The following is a 24,891-nucleotide window of genomic DNA, read 5'->3' on the forward strand; positions in this document are numbered from 1 at the left end:
GAGCTACGTTGGCAACACTGTTTCAGTTTAAAATTTTCTAAATTTCTAATCAACAACAAAATAGAAAATAGTCAAGTAGCCACTTAACTTATCTCGAATGTAGTCTTTAATACAACTTCATTTAAAGAAGAAAAAAAAATGCAGAAGTTAAAAGGTTGATACCTAATAAAAATGAACATAAATCTCAAAGCTTAACAGACAAAAAAAAAAACACGTATTTGAATCAGTTGGTAAAATTTTCTTCCAAGTTTTTCTTACCTTATTAACTGTGTCCTTTAAAATGTGAAACAAATAAATTTCAAAATAATCCAAAGTTGGTACACCCTAAGTTGCCGATCTTCCTCGCATTTGTGTTAGGAAATTTCGACTTGGGGGGAAAATAAATGAAAAATAACTCGACCTATTTTCGTCGAAAACCTATCACTATAAATCACTCGATTTATTTCGGACTAAAATTGCACGAAAAACTAAAGTCGCTAGAAAAATAAAGGTGATTTAAAATTGATACTGATAAGAGGAGTGATAAGAAAATTTTCAAGTTTAGAGACCTCACCGCGCAAACGATAGATGTATGTTGACTGCTCGGAGACTTCTCACTGACTGAACTAAAACTAAACTTACTGAACGCGAATAAAAAACTCGAGAGTTGGAGTAATGTGAAGATTACTCGTACCTCAAATCTAATCCAGACTCGAAGAAAAAAAAAAAATCTGGTGTGAACATCACAAGACTTTCCTTATCCTATTGAATGGTGCTTATTTGGGTGTTCTGTTGTAAAATTTACAATATCTCTAACCGTTTAGTCGTATATGGCTTAAAACCGCCAGAAAGCGGTCGAAACCCGCCAAAAAGCGGTCGAAACCCGCCAAAAAGCGGTCAAAATACCGCCAACCGCAGCACCTATTTTAACCAAAGTTTTTGTTGCATCCTTGTCACATTTGTGAACTACATACCAAATTTCAAGTCTCTAGCTTTTGCCGTTCCCGAGATATTGTTAAATTACACCGAAAACCGCCAAAAAGCGGTAAAATGCCGCCAACCGTTGCACCGATCCTAACCAGTTCTCCAGATATTGTTAAATTACACCGAAAACCGCCAAAAAGCGGTAAAATGCCGCCAAGAGTTGCACCGGTTTTAACCAAAAGTTTCGTGTCGCATCCTTGTCACATTTGAAAGATTCACACCAAATTCCAAGTCTCTAGCTCTTACCGTTCTCGAGATATTTTGTTTACAGACAGACAGACACACACACGGACCAATGGCAGAAACTTTGGATTTAGGCCCTAGGGACCTCAAAACGCGTTTTGGCACTAAAAACTGACCATCGAAAATTTGACCCGATTACATTACTTTCCTTCCTATAGGATAAGGTGATCGGTACAGTCATGTTTGAAAATAGGGTGTGACCAAAGTGTGTAGTTAGTGTAGTTCTAATTTTACCTCCTTAAGCACAATTTTATTTTTGAGCAATGTGGTTAGAAAACTATCCATTATTTTTTCTATATTATATATTTTGGAAGAAAAAAAAAAAATCAACTCTTTCATGAATCCTCGACCATCAAGCTGTGTCTACACATTGTCGACTCACGACGAGGTGAAGTGGTGAATCTATGTTGTCGAGGCAGTGTACCGTTTCAGTCGACGTCGATCGACGGCCGGCATCGGCTATGTGTGGGCACAGCTTTGGAAGTCAGATATGTTACTTACAGAGGTGTTCTCCCTGAATTGCAGAATTTACAGGCAATCAAATTATTAAGTACCTTAACTTATGAAGGACAGGGAAACATCTAGTGCAGGACTTGGAAATTGGTTTCAAAACATTAAAAAAAATATATGAGCCAGGAAAACAATGTTATCGTGTAGGAAGCTCACATACTAAAACTCCCTATGTTGGCAGATAAGCTCTGTTTGTAACTTAACACTAATGACCAAATCCAGACTGTAAACAACTCTTTCACGACGCCGTGAAGTGGTGTATCTATGTTGTCGAGGCAGTGTACTGTTTCAGTCGACGTCGATCGACGGCCGGCATCGACTATGTTTGGGCACAGCTTTGGAAGTCAGATATGTTTGTATTAAAGCACCTTTGAATGTACATATCTGTTCATTACCAAATATGTAAAAGCATGAAAGTTTAAAAGTTGCGCCTAGGTACATATACATCCCTGTAGTTTTCTCTCGAAAGTTCTTATCCACCTCCTCTATCCCTTTTCTTTTCATCGCGGAAAACAGCTGAAGAGCATGAAAGTTTTAAAGTTGCGCCGAGGTACATATACATCCCTGTAGTTTTCTCTCGAAAGTTCTTATCCACCTCCTCTATCCCTTTTCTTTTCATCGCGGAAAACAGCTGAAATTTCGAGACAGGATATTGCGCCATTACATCCTGGCACATTACCTCCCCCTGAAAGAAAAGGTAGGGGGAGTATTGATGCTTCATTGCGGCGGGAATTTTTTAAATTTTGAATTAGGAAGTGAGGAAGGAATTTTGAGTTAGCATGAATGCTTCTGACAAATGTTTTGTTATTGTTACTTAAACAATATGTCATAATACCCTAGTTAGTTTTTGCCAGCCCAATCAGCTTGAAAGGTAGCGCTTGCCTTGTAAGCGGTAAGCGGCGCTGGGTCGCAGGTTCGATTACAATCCAGGGCGAACTTGATCCTAAATTGATGGGGTTAGTTCTAGGAAGGAGTATTGATGCTTCATTGCGGCGGGAATTTTTTAAATTTTGAATTAGGAAGTGAGGAGGGAATTTTGAGTTAGCAGGAATGCTTCTGACAAATGTCTTGTTATTGTTACTTAAACAATATGTCATAATACCCTAGTTAGTTTTTGCCAGCCCAATTGGCTTGAAAGGTAGCGCTTGCCTTGTAAGCGGTAAGCGGCGCTGGGTCGCAGGTTCGATTACAATCCAGGGCGAAATTGATCCTAAAAATTGATGGGGTTAGTTCTACGAAAATCTGGCTTTCTTCTATCCTGTGCTTCTCTCTTGGATTTCGGGACGATTAGACCTCCGTTGTTGTAGTTCCCTCTATCAAACCTCATTAAAAATATTATTCGGTGGTTCAACTTGCAAGACTGGAGGAAACATCAGTTAAGGGTTGGGAAATGTTGTCATCCTCTGTGACAACAAATATGAGAACCTAGATGTGAGCACAGCTTGAAAGGTAGTCTTGTAAGCGGTAAGCGGCGCTGGGTCGCAGGTTCGATTACAATCCAGGGCGAACTTGATCCTAAATTGATGGGGTTAGTTCTAGGAAAATCTGGCTTTCTTCTATCCTGTGCTCCTCTCTTGGATTTCGGGACGATTAAACCTACGTTGTTGTAGTTCCCTCTAACCTCATTAAAAATATTATTCGGTGGTTCGACTTGCAAGACTGGAGGAAACATCAGTTAAGGGTTGGGAAATGTTGTCTTTCTTCTACCCTGTGCTCCTCTCTTGGATTTCGGGACGATTAGACCTCCGTTGTTGTAGTTCCCTCTATCAAACCTCATTAAAAATATTATTCTGTGGTTCGACTTGCAAGACTGAAGGAAACATCAGTTAAGGGTTGGAAAATGTTGTCATCCTCTGTGACAACAAATATGAGAACCTAGATGTGAGCATGTTTTTTGCATATTTGCGCCATTTTTGTGTGCATATTGCATACATATTTGGGCCATTTTTCGTGCATATAATCTGCTCCCTAGTAAAATGTAATAAAAAAAGCAATCAGTGCCAGATACTGAAGTCCAAGCGAAAACCAGGCTATTCATTTACCGCCGGTCATACAGAATAATGAATACATAGACCTCCGTTGTTGCAGTTCCCTCTATCAAACCTCATTAAAAATATTATTCGGTGGTTCGACTTGCAAGACTGGAGGAAACATCAGTTAAGGGTTGGGAAATGTTGTCATCCTCTGTGAAAACAAATATGAGAACCTAGATGTCAGCATGTTTTTTGCATATTTGGGCCATTTTTGTGTGCATATTGCATACATATTTGGGTCATTTTTCGTGCATAAAATCTGCTCCCTAGTAAAATGTAATAAAAAAAAGCAATCAGTGCCAGATACTGAAGTCCAAGCGAAAACCAGGCTATTCATTTACCGCCGGTCATACTGAATAATGAATACATAACCTAGTTACCTACCCGAAGAAATCCGTGTGAATATACGAGTAAGACGATCAAGGAATATCGACAGCAGTGAAATTCCTAAACCATGTAATTCATGTAGACATAGTATTTTATATGCTGATATTGTTAGGAGCATGTATTCTATCAATTATATCATTACTTTTATATGCTGATATTGTTAGGAGCATGTATTCTATCAATTATATCATTACATTCATTACTGATATCTTATGTGTATCATTGTTCTATTACAATCTTAGGATACGTTTTCTCATACTTATATCTCAATATAGGTTAGATAGGTACATGTAGAATGTAGATATTATTACTTAAAGCCAGGTACAATGGTACATGTAGGTACCATTATTTTATATCTTCAGTATGGGTGATCATTGTAGCCAGACCCAAGTGTCAGCCCAAACCAATCACCCTAGTTAGGGCTGATTGAGAGGCTGACGAAAAACGCAGACCCCGTCTGTGCTCACGGGAAAAGGCAAAGAAAAAGGAGGGGTATGGGTGATCATTACTGGCCCCCCAAAAAGAGGTACAATGGTGAAAATTAAGCCGTCTTCAGACATTAGAGCCAAAACATGTCAGCCCAAACCAATCACCCTAGTTAGGGCTGATTGAGAGGCTGACGAAAAACGCAGACCCCGTCTGTGCACAGTTGCACACGGGAAAAGGCAAAGAAAAAGAAGGAGGGGTATGGGTGATCATTACTGGTCCCCCAAAAAGAGGTACAATGGTGAAAATTAAGCCGTCTTCAGACATTAGAGCCAAAACAAAATGGCAGCCAATTGTACTTTTTTCTTAAAAACCCTTTTGAAAAATGGAAAATCTCAATTTTCAGACAAACCGTTGACAAATTTTTAACGGCCAGACCGGTTTTAAATAGCTCTCAAGCCAATTGTACTTTTTTCTTCTTTTCAATGTTTCAAGCTAAACCTCTCTGGCAAACTCGAGAGCCAATACGTCAGAAATTCTGTATTGTATTCTGTATTCTAAAGAGCTAATACATCAGCACCAACAGTCTGATATACAGTAATGTATTATACCTTATCGGGAAGGCAGCCTAGCAACTAGCAGTGTTGCGGCCCACGATTTACCGTGACCCCAAATCCAACACAAAACATCAGAGAGACTGAGAGACACATCAAGTGTCGTTGGTCGCTGGGTTTTTTTTGTCGTTCATAGAAGAAACTTATGCCAAATGTGTAGATAATGTTCATTTGTAAAGTGAAATTATTCAGTTTCGTAATAAAACCAGACCGGTTATTTTGCTTTAATTACTAAGATAGTAATGAAATTAATTACTAGTAGTTTATAGAGGAATAAAAGGCAATGACGCTCTAAGTTCTATGTTTGAGGTACCTAGACTCCAGAGGGATTAAATGGGTAGGTAGGAACTTACTTTTTAGGAAATTATTTTTCTCATCTCTGATTAAACTTTTTAATCTCCCTCACCATATCAAGACATCAGCAAATGATTTTAAATTTCAATGATAAGGCGAGAAAGATACAAGAGGTGATAATTCACAACCTTGGCGCGTGAACCACAAGCATACACCAAATCCAGTCCACGATACAATTTTTGTTAGCGCCTTTTACATTTCGTCCTTACATGGCATTTCCTTTGGCTATAAAAGGAAAACAGCACCATCACACTAGACTTACCTTCCGTATTATGTGTCAAATAGATAAGGTACTCTACTATCTTGTTAAATTAACTACCATGTTCACAGACCAAATTCAGTATCACCCAGCGTGTGGCGAGGGGAGAGGGAAATGGCGAAATAAATCACAACTTTCCATAGGGACGAACAAAACTAATGAGATAGGTACGAACTTCGCCAAGGATTTACCCTTTGAGGTACAAAGTACATTCGTATATTGTATGTAACTATGCAAGACCATACGTCTGAACTTTTGGTTAAATAGTGAGACGAAGACCGTGAGATAGACGCCATGCTTAGATCTCACGGACACAGAAAGTAAGTGAGTACTGAGACGAAAAAGCCTCTGTGAAGCGGGAGTGATTGATTTTCTAGAACCAACAAAATTTAGACATCGAGTGACGAGTTTCTGGGGCAAGTCTATTTTAATGTGTTCAGCTGTTCAGTAAAAATAATCTAATGCCTTCCTACAACACTATAACTTCATTGGGGACATGTTTACTTACTGATGTTTTCTAAATTCCTCCACGAAATAATGAAATTCTTATAATTGGCTTTTGGCTTTTGAGCAATATTTCTATCAGAAGATTACTTACTTACAGTTGTACAAGTTAATACCTACTTAACTAGGTAAGATACTTGGATAAAAATAGCAATCAGTTATCAATTTATCGAGCATTTTCCAAGCCTGTCTTTCGATTAAGTTCCTTAATATTATATTTCTAATGAGTAAATAACGTGTTTTCGGAACAAATGTGATCGGAAAACTGAAAGTCATGCCGTGAAACAATGTCTGACATTTGCAAAAATCTATGTAGTCGTGTGTACATTAATGCTGATTTAAGTGTAAAGACCACTCGCCGAGTGTCACTTAAAACCTTGAGTATTCCATAAAAAGAAATATTTAATAAGCCAATGGAGATATTTTGTACTGGGTCTTGAAAAGTGTGATCGGTACAGTCATGTTTGAAAATAGGGTGTGACCAAAGTGTGGTTCTAATTTTACCTCCTTAAGCACAATTTTATTTTTGAGCAATGTGGTTAGAAAACTATCCATTATTTTTTCTATATTATATATTTTGTGCAAATCTATATTAGAGATCAAGCAGGGTACTCACAGAGGTGTTCTCCCTGAATTGCAGAATTTACAGGCAATCAAATTATTAAGTACCTTAAACTTATGAAGGACAGGGAAACATCTAGTGCAGGACTTGGAAATTGGTTTCAAAACATTAAAAAAATATATGAGCCAGGAAAACAATGTTATCATTATCATGTAGGAAGCTCACATACTAAAACTCCCTATGTTGGCAGATAAGCTCTGTTTGTAACTTAACACTAATGACCAAATCCAGACTGTAAAATACAAATGTGAATATTTTTATGACACTAGTGTATTGTGTTTGCAAGTCATAAATTGTTTGGTTTTATGATTTTGATGATGTTCACTATGCAGTGTCATAGACTCAATAGGAACAGTGTCATAACATTAAATTGCAACAATGAAAAGTTCTGTTTTGACCATGGTGAATAATAACTTTCACCAATAGGGTGAATATGGGCACATTGAGGACCAATGAAATTATTTTATCAAGGTAAATAAATACTATATTCAAAAGCCAAATATGTATTTTATTTTACTCATACCAAAAAATATCTCCTAGATCCCCCCACCCCCCCCCCAACTCACCATTTTACTATGTTTTATGCATGTCATTCACACCCCCTAGATTTGGTAGAAGTAGGTAATTTTTATTCACACAGCCAACTTTTACTACCATGGTAGGATTCTCTACTCTCTTTAAACTAGGGTTGAACTAGGTATTTATTTAATTGGCAGTTTGGGTCTAGAATGCAATTCATTTTGCCTAGTGATATAAGATGAACTGCTTGAATTCCAAAAAAGCTGTGAAAACATGTTTTCCAGGGTTTCGGAGTAGGTAGGTACCTATTCCTTTAGGTTTGATACATGAAACTGTAACTACAGAGGTCTTATCATCCAGAAATCAAAGAGAGGACAGGAGAAAACCAGTTGTTCCAAGACCCCACCATATATGTTTAGCATTAAGTCCACCAGTCCAAACCCAGGCAGAAACTGAACCCGTGACCCAGCACTTACATACATATACATAGCAGGTGTGCTACACTCCAGGCTAACTTTGCTGGCTATTCCTATAACTGAATTTGGAGTTGGAGCATTTTAGCATTACTTAAGTCAAACCACAGAAAGTGCATTACAAGACTGCCGTGACCGCTGAATTCAAGGGATATTGAACTTTGAAAATATGCATCTACAGATTTTTTCCCTCTCTCATAGGGTGAATTATAAATGATCAACTTTCTGGCTATTATAGGATTAGGTTGCACTCAAAAATAACATTCACAAATGATCAAATTTTTGGCAATAATAGGGTTAGGTAGCCTCTGGATAGGAGACTGCATTAATCTATACCTAGGAGGCTCTACATCAAATCAATATGAACAACTTGGATTACTGAATATGTTGTTAAGGGCTAATTACAGGGTGGAATGGTGGATGTTAATGATGAAAAGTACAGAAAAAAAGTGACTGCAATTAGGTGGTCAAGGGTCAAATAATATTTACAACCAGGTAGCCCAAGGGTTAAGGAATAAGGGATCTATCTGCAATTAGGTATCAGCAGACTACAGATGGGTAGAGAGAGAATGGGAAGATTATTGCATTGACAGCAGGTGAGGCAGGTAGGTAGGTGCATACAGAGTTTCCTCATGTATATTTGAGTAAATATCGCACACTGTACATGTATCTTGACTATTTTCCCCCCATATACCATATATGTTTTCAGGACTCAGCATGGTAGCGGGACATGCAAACAAAAATATTATTAGTAGGTACATAATATGTATGTATGCATTAGTGTTCTCAAAGCTAGCATTGCTACCTACTGAGGACCAGGGTGTCAAGGGGATTTTGTCCCCTCTGGAAGATTTCCAAATTTTAAAAGGGTACCTACACATCAAGGCAATAGGTGTTTTGGACCCTCATGGTCTACACTCTACATAACCGGATCCTACACAGTAAGGGATTTAGTCAAAACATTGTCAAGGACTTGAAAAAGTTCTCAGCTTTTTACTTTTTTTTCTTTCAAAGAAAGTTCTGGATGAAAGGAAAGAAAGCTTAGAAGAGTTTTCTTAACATCAGCAAATGATTTTAAATTTCAATGATAAGGCGAGAAAGATACAAGAGGTGATAATTCACAACCTTGGCCCGTGAACCACAAGCATACACCAAATCCAGTCCACGATACAATTTTTGTTAGCGCCTTTTACATTTCGTCCTTACATGGCATTTCCTTTGCATCAGCAAATGATTTTAAATTTCAATGATAAGGCGAGAAAGATACAAGAGGTGATAATTCACAACCTTGGCGCGTGAACCACAAGCATACACCAAATCCAGTCCACGATACAATTTTTGTTAGCGCCTTTTACATTTCGTCCTTACATGGCATTTCCTTTTAAATCCAGTCCACGATACAATTTTTGTTAGCGCCTTTTACATTTCGTCCTTACATGGCATTTCCTTTGGCTATAAAAGGAAAACAGCACCATCACACTAGACTTACCTTCCGTATTATGTGTCAAATAGATAAGGTACTCTACTATCTTATTAAATTAACTACCATGTTCAAAGACCAAATTCAGTATCACCCAGCGTGTGGCGAGGGGAGAGGGAAATGGCGAAATAAATCACAACTTTCCATAGGGACGAACAAAACTGTTAAATTAACTACCATGTTCACAGACCAAATTCAGTATCACCCAGCGTGTGGCGAGGGGAGAGGGAAATGGCGAAATAAATCACAACTTTCCATAGGGACGAACAAAACTAATGAGATAGGTACGAACTTCGCCAAGGATTTACCCTTTGAGGTACAAAGTACATTCGTATATTGTATGTAACTATGCAAGTAATGCAAGACCATACGTCTGAACTTTTGGTTAAATAGTGAGACGAAGACCGTGAGATAGACGCCATGCTTAGATCTCACGGACACAGAAACCATACGTCTGAACTTTTGGTTAAATAGTGAGACGAAGACCGTGAGATAGACGCCATGCTTAGATCTCACGGACACAGAAAGTAAGTGAGTACTGAGACGAAAAAGCCTCTGTGAAGCGGGAGTGATTGATTTTCTAGAACCAACAAAATTTAGACATCGAGTGACGAGTTTCTGGGGCAAGTCTATTTTAATGTGTTCAGCTGTTCAGTAAAAATAATCTAATGCCTTCCTACAACACTATAACTTCATTGGGGACATGTTTACTTACTGATGTTTTCTAAATTCCTCCACGAAATAATGAAATTCTTATAATTGGCTTTTGGCTTTTGAGCAATATTTCTATCAGAAGATTACTTACTTACAGTTGTACAAGTTAATACCTACTTAACTAGGTAAGATACTTGGATAAAAATAGCAATCAGTTATCAATTTATCGAGCATTTTCCAAGCCTGTCTTTCGATTAAGTTCCTTAATATTATATTTCTAATGAGTAAATAACGTGTTTTCGGAACAAATGTGATCGGAAAACTGAAAGTCATGCCGTGAAACAATGTCTGACATTTGCAAAAATCTATGTAGTCGTGTGTACATTAATGCTGATTTAAGTGTAAAGACCACTCGCCGAGTGTCACTTAAAACCTTGAGTATTCCATAAAAAGAAATATTTAATAAGCCAATGGAGATATTTTGTACTGGGTCTTGAAAAGTGTGATCGGTACAGTCATGTTTGAAAATAGGGTGTGACCAAAGTGTGTAGTTAGTGTAGTTCTAATTTTACCTCCTTAAGCACAATTTTATTTTTGAGCAATGTGGTTAGAAAACTATCCATTATTTTTTCTATATTATATATTTTGTGCAAATCTATATTAGAGATCAAGCAGGTTACTTACAGAGGTGTTCTCCCTGAATTGCAGAATTTACAGGCAATCAAATTATTAAGTACCTTAACTTATGAAGGACAGGGAAACATCTAGTGCAGGACTTGGAAATTGGTTTCAAAACATTAAAAAAAATATATGAGCCAGGAAAACAATGTTATCGTGTAGGAAGCTCACATACTAAAACTCCCTATGTTGGCAGATAAGCTCTGTTTGTAACTTAACACTAATGACCAAATCCAGACTGTAAAATACAAATGTGAATATTTTTATGACACTAGTGTATTGTGTTTGCAAGTCATAAATTGTTTGGTTTTATGATTTTGATGATGTTCACTATGCAGTGTCATAGACTCAATAGGAACAGTGTCATAACATTAAATTGCAACAATGAAAAGTTCTGTTTTGACCATGGTGAATAATAACTTTCACCAATAGGGTGAATATGGGCACATTGAGGACCAATGAAATTATTTTATCAAGGTAAATAAATACTATATTCAAAAGCCAAATATGTATTTTATTTTACTCATACCAAAAAATATCTCCTAGATCCCCCCACCCCCCCCTAATTAGCCACTTTTACTATGTTTTATGCATGTCGTTCACACCCCCTAGATTTGGTAGAAGTAGGTAATTTTTATTCACACAGCCAACTTTTACTACCATGGTAGGATTCTCTACTCTCTTTAAACTAGGGTTGAACTAGGTATTTATTTAATTGGCAGTTTGGGTCTAGAATGCAATTCATTTTGCCTAGTGATATAAGATGAACTGCTTGAATTCCAAAAAAGCTGTGAAAACATGTTTTCCAGGGTTTCGGAGTAGGTAGGTACCTATTCCTTTAGGTTTGATACATGAAACTGTAACTACAGAGGTCTTATCATCCAGAAATCAAAGAGAGGACAGGAGAAAACCAGTTGTTCCAAGACCCCACCATATATGTTTAGCATTAAGTCCACCAGTCCAAACCCAGGCAGAAACTGAACCCGTGACCCAGCACTTACATACATATACATAGCAGGTGTGCTACACTCCAGCCTAACTTTGCTGGCTATTCCTATAACTGAATTTGGAGTTGGAGCATTTTAGCATTACTTAAGTCAAACCACAGAAAGTGCATTACAAGACTGCCGTGACCGCTGAATTCAAGGGATATTGAACTTTGAAAATATGCATCTACAGATTTTTTCCCTCTCTCATAGGGTGAATTATAAATGATCAACTTTCTGGCTATTATAGGATTAGGTTGCACTCAAAAATAACATTCACAAATGATCAAATTTTTGGCAATAATAGGGTTAGGTAGCCTCTGGATAGGAGACTGCATTAATCTATACCTAGGAGGCTCTACATCAAATCAATATGAACAACTTGGATTACTGAATATGTTGTTAAGGGCTAATTACAGGGTGGAATGGTGGATGTTAATGATGAAAAGTACAGAAAAAAAGTGACTGCAATTAGGTGGTCAAGGGTCAAATAATATTTACAACCAGGTAGCCCAAGGGTTAAGGAATAAGTGATCTATCCGCAATTAGGTATCAGCAGACTACAGATGGGTAGAGGGAGAATGGGAAGATTATTGCATTGACAGCAGGTGAGGCAGGTAGGTAGGTGCATACAGAGTTTCCTCATGTATATTTGAGTAAATATCTATAGGTTTGTATAACCTAAAGACAACTTTTAGGGCTGTTTGCCCCTACACCTAAGCCTCGAGTGTATGGAGTCAAGATGGGTTTGTAAAATATCCATAGGGTTTAAAATTAGGTAAGACATAGAAGTCTTGGAAGTTTCTTATTTATAATAATACTTGTTAGGATCATTAATGAATAAAATAATCAAATAAAAGGTACAGAAAAAACAGGAGGGGTATTGACAGTAGGGTTTACTGTCAGTGACCAAAAAACCCACCCACCCAATTTTTCTGATCTTGCACAATGAAAATATTACCTTTCATGGGGTGGACGAGACATTCAGGGATAACACCAGCTATCTCGGAACACAGCTAAAATGCTTGGCAGCCAAAGGTGCACTCAGCCTAGTGATACAATGATTAAGTGATAACTATAGGATAGCAAGGAACTTCTTACCTAGAACCCCTTCTGTTTGCACTTGAGATCGAATGAGACTGAGTTTATGAAGAAGCCCAAAAAGTAGGCGAAACTGGAGTCGGCTAATATTTATAAACCTAACCAATAATCGTCCTGTTATCAAGTACTGGTACAGGTTAAAAAAATGAAAATAAAATAAATCTGTTCATCAATATTTACCAATCCGAGCTTTGACATGACCAGGAGTCGAACTCAGAGTTCTAAAAAGTAGGCGACACTGGAGTCGGCTAATATTTATAAACCTAACCAATAATCGTCCTGTTATCAAGTACTGGTAAAGGTTAAAAAAATGAAAATAAAATAAATCTGTTCATCAATATTTACCAATCCGAGCTTTGACATGACCAGGAGTCGAACTCAGAGTTCTCTTAGCCAGAACATCGAGTCTCGAGTTGACCTCTGGTTTGTTATCCTGTGGTTGGGACAGCGTCAGGCGACTTTTGACCGATGAGGGTGTAGTGAGGACTTTGCTTTGCCTGGCAGTGTTGTTAGTGGAGGTGACAGCGCCTATCCTTGCCCGGGCTGGAATCTTATCCATAGCGTCAGGTTTGCCTGAGGGAAAAAAGGTGAAATTAATGCCTGAGGTATTAAGCATTCTCAGCCAGCCTAGTTCGCTTGGTTCGTAGCGCGTGTTCCTTGTAAGCGTCAGGCAGCGGGTTCGATTCCCGCCCGGGGCAGATTTTATACTGAAGGGATAAGGTTCGTTCTCGGAACGGTTGAGTTTCTCCTATCCTGTCTTCCTTCTCTCTTCGATTTCAGGACGATAAGACCTTAGCAGTTACAGTTCCCACTGTCAAACCTCCTAAAAAAAGCCATTCCATTTTTCAAATAATAAAGCAAACTCCGTGACTGAGTGGCTAGCTATCACACTAGGCTTGCACGCCAGAAGTCTGTTCAATTTCTGATAGAGTCGTTTTCAGCTTTTTGACTCGATTTTGGGGTGCACTCACCATTCCATTGTTCCAATAATAAAGCAAACTCCGTGACTGAGTGGCTAACTATCACACTAGGCTTGCACGCCAGAAGTCTGTTCAATTTCTGATAGTGTCGTTTTCAGCTTTTTGACTTGATTTTGGGGTGCACTCAGCCTAGTGATATAATGATTAAGTGATAACTATAGGATAGCAAGGAACTTCTTACCTAGAACCCCTTCTGTTTGCACTTGAGATCGAATGAGACTGAGTTTAAAGAAAAGGTGAAATTAATGCCTGAGGTATTGGGCATTCTCAGCCAGCCTAGTTCGCTTGGTTCGTAGCGCGTGTTCCTTGTAAGCGTCAGGCAGCAAGTTCGATTCCCGCCCGGGGCAGATTTTATCCTGAAGGGATAAGGTTCGTTCTCGGAACGGCTGAGTTTCTCCTATCCTGTCTTCCTTCTCTCTTCGATTTCGGGACGATAAGACCTTAGCAGTTACAGTTCCCTCTGTCAAACCTCCTAAAATATGAGCATCACACGACTTTTTATTAACGTTTTGTTTGTACTTTCCAACTTTTTGAAACTGAAAATCGCAATTTTTGGACTGAACGAAACCCAAAAATGACCAACCTAGCTACCTATGCACTTAAATCTCGTTTTATAAAAGTTGGACCACTTCCAATGCCAAAACTTTCGTAATCATCTCACGGACTGAGTTTATTGTTGATGGATGAAACTGTCTTGGAATCTGAAAAACAAATAGCAATAATACAGGTTTGCATTTCAAAACATCATCTTTAATTAAATTTTAATATTTTACGAGGTAACTCTATGAGTAAACCGAGGATGAATCACATGCTTGCAGAAAGGTCAGTTGGTTTGAAAAGGTTTAGAGAGAAAAACCTTTTTCAGTGGATTTTCTTCATTTTCTGGAAATTTTGTACTTTGTGCCGTTTTGTAAACAAAATAAATTGTATGAACATCACACGACTTTTTGTTAACGTTTTGTTTGTACTTTCCAACTTTTTGAGACTGAAAATCGCAATTTTTGGACTGAACGAAACCCAAAAATGACCAACCTAGCTACCTATGCACTTAAATCTCATTTTTTAAAAGTTGGACCACTTCCAATGCCAAAACTTTCGTAACCATCTCACGGTAGCTTGTATAGGTGCCCTATTTTTTAGAGGTAATGAAAAGTGAAAATCGTATTTAAAGCGCTGTTGCCAAGTTGACACGGTTCATCTCACGGTAGCTTGTATAGGTGCCCTATTTTTTAGAGGTAATGAAAAGTGAAAATCGTATATAAAGCGCTGTTGCCAAGTTGACACGGTTTTGTAATGAACCGCGAAATCATGAGTTGGAGGGGAAATATCAGCTGTTTCAGAGACAGGGACACGGTTTTGTAATGAACCGCGAAATCATGAGTTGGAGGGGAAATATCAGCTGTTTCAGAGACAGGGTGTACCAAAAATTCTGAGTCATGAGAAAAATTTCGACTTTTCATAAATCAGATGATTAACTCATGATTTCGCGGTTCATTACAAAACCGTGTTAACTTGGCAACAGCGCTTTAAATACGATTTTCACTTTTCATTACCTCTAAAAAATAGGGCACCTATACAAGCTACCGTGAAGTACCGTGAGATGGTTACGAAAGTTTTGGCATTGGAAGTGGTCCAACTTTTATAAAACGAGATTTAAGTGCATAGGTAGCTAGGTTGGTCATTTTTGGGTTTATCAGATGATTATCGCAATCCAGAATCTCCGTGGCCGAGTGGGTATCACACTAGACTTGCACACAGGAGGCCCGGGTTCGATTCCCGATGGGGCCGAGGTTTTTTTCGGCTCTGTGCTTGGAGTTCGGGGTGCACTCAGCCTCATGAGAACAATTGATGATTCTCATGAAAAATATAACTGTCCAAATGTATTTTTTTCGTAAAGATCGTCAAAAATAATAAATAATCCGAGATTGGGTAGCTACTTAAGCTACTGTAATCCAGTGTAATCGAGTAGCGACCAATGGCGGCATTACAAGTCAAAGAAAAAGGAAAAAAAAACTTTTAGTTCATTAATTTCAAATAGATTTATTAAAATAAATTCACATAAAAATATGATGGGATTTCTTTTTACACAATGGAAGGTAAATCTATGAGTAAACCGAGGATGAATCACATGCTTGCAGAAAGGTCAGTTGGTTTGAAAAGGTTTAGAGAGAAAAACCTTTTTTTATGCTCTAGGAACTATTGTCATGGAAACCTCATTAAAATTAAAACAACATATTGATAATATAATATGTTGATTCAGGTAATCATTTACGTTATTCACTTTTTTTTTAATCTTTGCAAAGAGCGCGATTTGCCCATACCTCTCTTGGTTGCCAACAAGGTCGTTGGTGATCCTTTGGTTATCCTCAGAGAAGAAGACGACAGCTTCAATATTGATTTGCCCGGATTACTTGTAGAGGAAGAGGACTGACTTTTATTCTTTCCACCCAGACGATCGAACACGGAACCCCCAGACTGTGAGGACACAAGAGAGAAACATAGAATGTAACAGAGTAGAGAGTAAAATTTAAACGTTATTCATGGGGCCAACTAGCCTAGCATAGGTTGATGCAAATGGGAATTTACACCTGCTTCCACAGTCAAAATAAGGATAAATATCCTTTAAATAAGGATTACATTCTATTTGTTGCCAAGTAAAACAACCGATACAGTTAAATTAACAAACTCAAATTACCATCTCATCGCGACTGCTATTCAAGATCAAAGCGTGTTGGCACTGTAAGGACACAAGAGAGAAACATAGAATGTAACAGAGTAGAGAGTAAAATTAAAACGTTATTGATGGGGCCAACTAGCCTAGCATAGGTTGATGCAAATGGGAATTTACACCTGCTTCCACAGTCAAAATAAGGATTACAGATAAGGATAAATATCCTTTAAATAAGGATTACATTCTATTTGTTGCCATGTAAAACAACCGATACAGTTAAAGTTAACAAACTCAAATTACCATCTCATCGCGACTGCTATTCAAGATCAAAGCGTGTTGGCACTGTTGGCCAATCCACTGTCAGCATTCACAAAACTACATTCAATTTTACGTTCCATTTTAGCTCTACTGAGATCCAATTCTGTTATAATTACCTTACCTCTACCTACCTAATTAGTACCTACCCATCAACTCGTATATAATTTCATAACTGTGTGAAACAAAGTAGTGATCCACCTTCTCTAGTATCTAGTACAAAAGGGATTTAACAATTTCTATAATAAAATCTATAACCCCCCATGAATAAATATTTAATCATAAACTAAACAATCAACTCTGCTAATGCTGATTATAAGATTTATAACAATCTTCTAATCAACTCTTCTAAAGCTAATTATAAGATTTATACTCTTCTAATGGTAATTACAAGATTTATAAAAAACGAATAATGACAACAAAGAGCTTCCGAAACAAAATCGGAGTTACAATGTTGGATCTAAGATTATTCGTGAAAATCTCGGCGTATATCGGCGCGATCCTATTGGTCAAACACAGTCTCACTACGGTTGTGTTTCCACTCGTGCTAATTATAAGATTTATACTCTTTTAATGGTAATTAAAAGATTTATAAAAAACAAATAATGACAACAAAGAGCTTCCGAAACAAAATCGGAGTTACAATGTTAGATCTAAGATTATTCGTGAAAATCTCGGCGTATATCGGCGCGATCCTATTGGTCAAACACAGTCTCACTACGGTTGTGTTTCCACTCGATGATGAAGATGAGGAAGGTCGACAAATCAGAGGTTCCCTGTTCGTTTCCAGTGTGGTGTATATATTTTTCAGGTAAGTGAAAATGCAGGGGGGGGAGGAACTCTCTCTCGTATCTCCTTGCGTATTTCTAATATCTTCTACACATCTACTATCATCTTCTCAACTCTCATACCTTCATACCTACATAGTTTTTTACACATTATTACATTATCTACAGATTTTACACTATTTCATTAGTTGTTTAACCAAGTGTCGGGTATATCCTTGAGTGTTAAAAGTTATCCAACTTGTCACCACTCACTATCATGGAAAATTTCACTTAGAAAATAATAAGTGCCAAATACACTGGTATTACTGGTAATAAACTTGCGCAAGTTGTTTTAAACAAGAGACTCGCTACGTGTTTACACGCAGAACATCACGGGAAAGTCTTTTGCGGAAGCCAACTTGATTAATATTTATCAAACGTTTGCTTTTTTGGATTTTACGTTTTTTTTCATGTGGAAAAAATTACGGGTTGTGAATTTTGTTGTTTCGTCCTTTAAATAATTCATTTAAATTATTTGGTGAATTTATATTCTTCGTAATTAATTCATTTAAGTATTTTTTCTGTTTCTGTGAAACTAAAGGATAACCGATTAAGTTCTTCGAAATTTCATTAATTTGTGTATTTTCTCCTAGAATATTGAGATTATTTACCAGTGTTATGTTTATGTTTTCAGAAAATACCTATATACCACAGTGAAATTTGGTTGTTATTATTATTATTATTTTTTTACATGATCAGTGTGTTTGACAAAAGTTGAAATTGTCTCTTGTAGTGTGTATTCCACCTGGATTTTGTGCGTCCGATAATATTTATTGCCAGTGAACACTTGTTCTAGAAAAAGAATTTTAAGTACTATGGTTCATCCAGATGGATATGGCAGCAAGGAGTCATCAAAAAAGTAGGCTACGTTGCCAAACGTGTCAAAGGTCCAACTTGATCAATATTTATTCCCAGTGAACACTTGTTCTAGAAAAAGAATTTTAAGTACTAGAACCCAATGAACCCCTTTTCTCTTCTAGGAGTCATCAAAAAAGTAGGCTACGTTGCCAAACGTGGAACCATAGAACCCAATGAACCCCTTTTCTCTTCTAGGTTCTGCAGAACTCAGTTTTGGGATAACCTATGTCTCCTTACACATGTCTTGTACTCATACTCAGCCGGCACTCTAGTTTGGTTCCTACTCACTCACACTGTGTTCCTATTGGAGGAAAACTTTCTAGGTGTTGTGGTTCAGGAGATAGAGCGATCAGTGTGTGAAATGTGAATGGATCTTGATTTGTGTCTCCTTACACATGTCTTGTACTCATACTCAGCCGGCACTCTAGTTTGGTTCCTACTCACTCACACTGTGTTCCTATTGGAGGAAACGCAAAATGTCTCTTGTGATGGGACTTATTTACACGCACAGTTCTGATTTGTCCCGTCTGTCTAGTTATAGTCTGTGTAGGAGTCCAGTCAGCTGAATGTTTAAGAACATTACCAACTCTCTCAGAGTACACAGAACGCCACGCGTATGTCAATTAGACCCACTTTCTGATTAAAACCCCAGTTTAATTCCTATTGAAACAGGTAGAAAGAAAAAAGTAGGTAAGGTACTAAGATACTGAGCAGGTTATTAGTAAGTAAGGGGGATTATGGTCAATTGGTCAACATTACCTTTAGAGTTTGAACCCATGTCAGCTTGTGCAGATGTGTCTAGATATGAAGAAATTAATTATGACACAGATTAAAATTCTAAATTAGGTAAGTCAATAGTGAAATTGAAAAAAGAATAAATTCTAAAAATATCACTTCAAACCTGGGAATCTGAAAATCTGAATCAAAAGATCAAAATCAAAACAAACATTTTTTTTTTTTTTTGAGTGCCTACTCGAGTAGCAGTGTTGCCAGAAGATGTTATATATATAAAAAAAATCCCCATGTGGCCGTGGTTATGAACAGGGCCATCGTAGGACATCGTCGGACTTTTTGCGTGTAAACTGAAAAGTCCCTTTACCCCAACATTTTAAATAAGGTCTCGTATTTGAAAATTCCCTTTATCCCGGAAAAGGACTGAAAAGTCCCTTCACCCCAAGATTCAAAACGAGATCTCGTATATCTGATAGGATAGTAAATAATACATTATGTATTTGATTGAGTGTTGGGTAGAGAGTGGTAAGAGACCAAAGCATCAAAGTGTAGGGTAAAGAGTGACAAAGGGTAGAACTAATTTTCCTCATTGGACCAACGAAGAGATTTCCAAGTTCTAACTCGAGAATTTTGCATTTAGATTGTCTCTTTGTTCTGTGATAACTAATTTTCCTCATTGGACCAACGAAGAGATTTCCAAGTTCTAACTCGAGAATTTTGCATTTAGATTGTCTCTTTGTTCTGTGATAAACCTGTCACCTGGCCGGATGGTTGGTTTGGAAAGATTTAAAAAAATATGAACTAAGACCGCTTTCTCCCCCTCCCCCTTTGGACCTGCTTATATGAAATATATCTTGACCACTCTTGGATCGGCGTTTTTCGTCAGCCTCTCAATCATGCTTTCTCCCCCTCCCCCTTTGGACCTGCTTATATGAAATATATCTTGACCACTCTTGGATCGGCGTTTTTCGTCAGCCTCTCAATCACGCTTTCTCCCTCTCCCCCTTTGGACCTGCTTATATGAAATATATCTTGACCACTCTTGGATCGGCGTTTTTCGTCAGCCTCTCAATCAGCCATAACTACGGTGATTGCTTTGGGCTGACATTAGCTAATCTACTCCCCAGCCAGACAGGGGTAAATATACTGTGGTGTAATAAAAACCAAATGGCGAAGTAATAACAATGAATCTTACAGAAACCAAGATCAGTAAGATCGGTGGAGGTGACGAAGAGCAGAACAGAAAATATTCTATGCACCGAATACTGGAAACACCAAGACATGGAGATTATTAGAAGGGTGGCTTTTTCTCAACCTAAACCATTAGGACGACTGGAGAACTATATGGAAACACCAGCCATATTTGGTCGAAATCAACTATCTCAACTGACGTGAAACCGAAGGTACACAGGTAAAGTCTCGTAGTTATAGTGGATTTAAAAGTCACTTTTTTGCTATAGACAGTCAGCAGTAAACCAATTGAATATCAGATATATCAATTAATTATTGACCAAGTGAAGTGATGTCCAAATTTAAACTCATTTTTTTATCTACTTGTTATGGAAACACCAGCCATATTTGGTCGAAATCAACTATCTCAACTGACGTGAAACCGAAGGAACACAGGTAAAGTCTCGTAGTTATAGTGGATTTAAGTCACTTTTTTGCTAGAGACAGTCAGCAGTAAACCAATTGAATATCAGATATATTAATTAATTATTGACCAAGTGAAGTGATGTCCAAATTTAAACTCATTTTATCTACTTGGCTACTTCACACTTGGCTTGCAATCGACTCTTGTCCTTCAATAAATCTCAAACAACCTGTCGGATTTTTTAATAACTCTCACAAAAATCTTAAAAAAAAAAAGATATTTTTTTATAGGATTTCGGGTCTGACTGGGCAATCAGTGGAATTGTAGGGGTCCGTTTTCTAAATAGGTTTTTCACTTATCTACACTGTAGATTCTACAGTTTAGTTAACCAAGTATGTACTAGTTTTTAACATATGGAATCAGATCGAAATACTTAGAGCTTAGAGGATATTTTTAACATATGGAATCAGATCGAAATACTTAGAGCTTAGAGGATACAAGTATTACATGGGTGAGATACTCACTTTGGATGCTGTTGAGGAAGACGTGCTACCAGTAAGAAAATCTGGAGGTAACCTATTTAGAAAACGGACCCCTTAGAGCTCAGAGCTCGAAATACTTAGAGCTCAGAGGATACAAGTATTACATGGGTGAGATACTCACTTTGGATGCTGTTGAGGAAGATGTGCTACCAGTAAGAAAATCTGGAGGTAAAGCTACAGTGTACTCTACCCGGGTGGGTGGTAGGGGAGTTTTGGTCTCTTCTACGGGCAAGTTCTTTTCCTCCTGGTCAATTTCAATCAGGATTCGATCGCCTTCATCTGGACAGGGGAAAGAGGTAAAATTATGTTTTATTTGGAATGATTGCATGGGAATGGAGGAAGGTTCCATTCTTCATGAGTCAAGATACAAGAATGAGGTCTCATGGTCTCCTTTTCTTTTCTTCTTGTTTTCTTGAACAGACAATAGTGGCATATAAATGACTGAGCAATCATTTGTAGATTTTATTACTAGTTATATTGTGATTCAGTCCTATGCGAGCAGTATAAAAAATAACTATTATTACATATTATTATTATTATTTCTTGTGGAATCAAAACTGAAATTACCTCCAACTCCAAACCCTAGATATTTTTGCGATTGAGCAGATAGACCGACATGGGTCTATTTCCGAGAGGAGCACAAGTGGTTCTATTATTTACTTATGTCTCCATTGACTGAAGTGTCCTGTTAGTATTATTTCTTACCGTTTATATGATTATGGATACTTTTAATGTTTTCCACCCGACTCGAGTTTCGCCTACTTTTTAGGCTTCTTCACGGGAATATGGGTTTATGGGTTCCCTAAAAAGTAGTCTATTTCCGAGAGGAGCACAAGTGGTTCTATTATTTACTTATGTCTCCATTGACTGAAGTGTCCTGTTAGTATTATTTCTCTGCTTAGAGGATACAAGTATTACATGGGTGAGATACTCACTTTGGATGCTGTTGAGGAAGACGTGCTACCAGTAAGAAAATCTGGAGGTAAAGCTACAGTGTACTCTACCCGGGTGGGTGGTAGGGGCGTTTTGGTCTCTTCTATGGGCAAGTTCTTTTCCTCCTGGTCAATTTCAATCAGGATTCGATCGCCTTCATCTGGACAGGGGAAAGAGGTAAATTATGTTTTATTTGGAATGATTGCATGGGAATGGAGAAAGGTTCCATTCTTCATGAGTCAAGATACAAGAATGAGGTTTTAATTTCCTTTCCTCTTCTTTTCTTGAACAGACAATAGTGGCATATAAATGACTGAACAATCATTTGTAGATTTTATTACTAGTTATATTGTGATAATGTAAAAAACATTAACTAGACTTTACTAGACCAAAAAACTCACCCAGAAGAGGTTCAGAATGCTCATCAGGGGAGGTAGAATGAACGTGGGATGGAAACATTCGATATGACAAAGTACCAGGCTTTGGTGCTCTTGATGTGCCTGAAAGTATATGAAATTTTACAGATTGATTGCCACCTTTGGTCCTGAAATGTGTAAGTCGAAGGGCATCCACTCGTAAAATTTGTAGTCAAAACAGAATATCAGCCCAAAGTAATCACCCTAGTTAGGGCGATTGAGAGGCTGACTATATATAGATGTAGATCTGTCCTAGGACAGGTTTCAACACGACGTTCTCCACTTTTCTCGATCTTGGGCGTCTTGAACAGACAATAGTGGCATATAAATGACTGAGCAATCATTTGTAGATTTTATTACTAGTTATATTGTGATAATGTAAAAAACATTAACTAGACTTTACTAGACCAAAAACTCACCCAGAAGAGGTTCAGAATGCTCATCAGGGGAGGTAGAATGAACGTGGGATGGAAACATTCGATATGACAAAGTACCCGGCTTTGGTGCTCTTGATGTGCCTGAAAGTAGATGAAATTTTACAGATTGATTGCCACCTTTGGTCCTGAAATGTGTAAATCGAAGGGCATCCACTCGTAAAATTTGTAGTCAAAACAGAATATCAGCCCAAAGTAATCACCCTAGTTAGGGCGATTGAGAGGCTGACCCCATCTGTACATGGGAAAAGGCAAAGAAAAAGAAGGAGGAGGAGTAATTATGTATCTCGAGGGTAATTTCTTGTACTTTATTAAAGTTAAGACCTTAATACATAAATTGGACGAATGTCAAGTTATTTAATTACAATGATGGGGAACTTACTTTCAGGCTGGGCAATTTTCTTCACAATCAAAGTAGATGATGTCACAGGCGGTGATGTAGAGGATGATACTGCCCTCTGAAAAAGAAGAGAACACTTTTAAGGGTGATAGAAAAAAATAAAATAATAAAAAAAGAGATTATAGTAAGTAATCACTTTACCACATCAGAAGAACAGCTGATTATTTTTAAACAACTTAGTAAGTACCAAGACTTTGGGTCAGTACAGAACAGGTTAGTTTGTGGTCCAAATTGATCACACAATGAGTGAGTCATTTACTACAAAGTCAGGCAGTTGGAATGGCTTTTGGAAAGGCATAAGTTAGTTACACTTACCTCACTAGAATCAACTGGAGGACTTCTTTTCTTCTCGCCAGGGTTTCCCAGTCTATCAAAAATACTTCTCTTTGCTGCAAGAAAAATAAATACAAATATTCATTTATCATTCATTACAATTGTGTGTTTGCGATTGTACTCTTTAGTTTACAATCAAATGTGAGACCTATTAACTGTGGTCCATTCCAAAAAAAAGGTATAATGACTCAGAAAAAAAGAAGTTGAGCAATGGCAAGCATGGTCTTACTTTCATAAAACTTCCTGACACACCCTATTTTTTTATACATTTATATTTTTTCTTTTTTCAAACTGTCATTTAAGATTAAAACTTACCCATTTTTCTCGTAATATCTTCCACTGGCTCATCACTATTACTCTCAGAAGATACAGATTCATCATGTTTGTCCTTATAATGACTTAGAAAAAAAGAAGTTGAGCAATGGCAAGCATGGTCTTACTTTCATAAAACTTCGTGACACACCCTATTTTTTTATACATTTATATTTTTTCTTTTTTCAAACTGTCATTTAAAAGATTAAAACTTACCCATTTTTCTCGTAATATCTTCCACTGGCTCATCACTATTACTCTCAGAAGATACAGATTCATCATGTTTGTCATTCATAGTAGGTTTCAACAGTTCAGATGAAGGCCTTTTCCTAACTAGGGGAGTAGGTTTACTAACTTCTTTTTCTAGAACTTTCTGCCTGCTACCATTGGTCTTTGAGCCATCAACATACTTGTCATCTTTTAGCTTAATACTCCTGTTTGTGATGCTCTCTTTGACAATGGGTACATTTGATTTAATAGTGCTTGACTGAGTAACTTTGGGCTTTGTTTCATTAACACTACTTATTGAGGTAAGTTTAGAATTTGCTTTAATATTTGTAGTTGATGGGGTTTTCTTCAAACTAACTGAGCGGTAATTTGTATCTAATGATGAGGTAGTTGTTTTAGCTGATGTACTAGAACTTTGCTTGGACAACATATTTTTCTTGGCATTCTGTGGAAAATAAAATAAAAAAATGAAATTGATCACTGATTTTTTACTTTTTTTCCCTTCTTTTT

The 24,891-nt window shown here is 37.4% G+C and overlaps 1 protein-coding gene and 1 long non-coding RNA gene across 4 annotated transcripts in view; both read right to left on the bottom strand.

The window, feature by feature from the left end:
• The window catches only part of LOC113466488, a 33,936-nt gene extending 21,194 nt beyond the window's left edge, over window positions 1–12,742 (bottom strand). The window contains exon 1 of the long non-coding RNA XR_003390873.1: window positions 12,667–12,742. This is a non-coding gene — a long non-coding RNA (uncharacterized LOC113466488). The remainder of the gene's footprint in view (window positions 1–12,666) is intronic.
• Window positions 12,743–13,117: 375 nt separating this feature from the next.
• LOC103506980 (putative GPI-anchored protein pfl2) lies at window positions 13,118–24,891 on the bottom strand. Of its 3 annotated transcripts, none has more exons than XM_026821945.1 (10): window positions 24,436–24,891; window positions 24,157–24,222; window positions 23,824–23,897; window positions 23,491–23,566; window positions 23,094–23,192; window positions 21,447–21,604; window positions 16,108–16,261; window positions 14,456–14,487; window positions 13,968–14,010; window positions 13,118–13,379 (listed from the first exon to the last, which is right to left on the bottom strand). In XM_026821945.1, the coding sequence occupies exons 1-10, from the start codon at window positions 24,809–24,811 to the stop codon at window positions 13,141–13,143; spliced, it is 1,317 nt and encodes a 438-aa protein (XP_026677746.1). In that variant the 5' UTR covers window positions 24,812–24,891; the 3' UTR covers window positions 13,118–13,140. The 3 variants fall into 3 exon arrangements, with proteins under 3 accessions (XP_026677746.1, XP_026677745.1, XP_026677744.1); XM_026821944.1 differs by lacking the exon at window positions 21,447–21,604 and adding an exon at window positions 22,261–22,418 and having other exon boundaries at window positions 13,968–14,014; window positions 14,460–14,487; window positions 24,436–24,886; XM_026821943.1 differs by lacking the exon at window positions 24,157–24,222 and having other exon boundaries at window positions 13,120–13,379; window positions 13,968–14,014; window positions 14,460–14,487; window positions 24,370–24,880.

The sequence above is a fragment of the Diaphorina citri genome, unplaced genomic scaffold (assembly GCF_000475195.1).
Source record: "Diaphorina citri unplaced genomic scaffold, Diaci psyllid genome assembly version 1.1 scaffold278, whole genome shotgun sequence".
NCBI classification, from domain to species: Eukaryota; Metazoa; Arthropoda; class Insecta; order Hemiptera; family Psyllidae; genus Diaphorina; species Diaphorina citri.

Excerpts from the sequence above, each read along its gene's own strand:
- LOC103506980 (XM_026821945.1), bottom strand. The coding sequence starts at position 24,811 with ATGTTGTCCAAGCAAAGTTCTAGTACATCAGCTAAAACAACTACCTCA. Across the intron at positions 21,605-23,093 it reads GCATTCTGAACCTCTTCTGG|ATGAAGGCGATCGAATCCTG; the intron begins GTGAGTTTTTGG and ends TCCCCTGTCCAG. Across the intron at positions 14,488-16,107 it reads CTTGTTGGCAACCAAGAGAG|ATTCCAAGACAGTTTCATCC; the intron begins GTATGGGCAAAT and ends TTTGTTTTTCAG.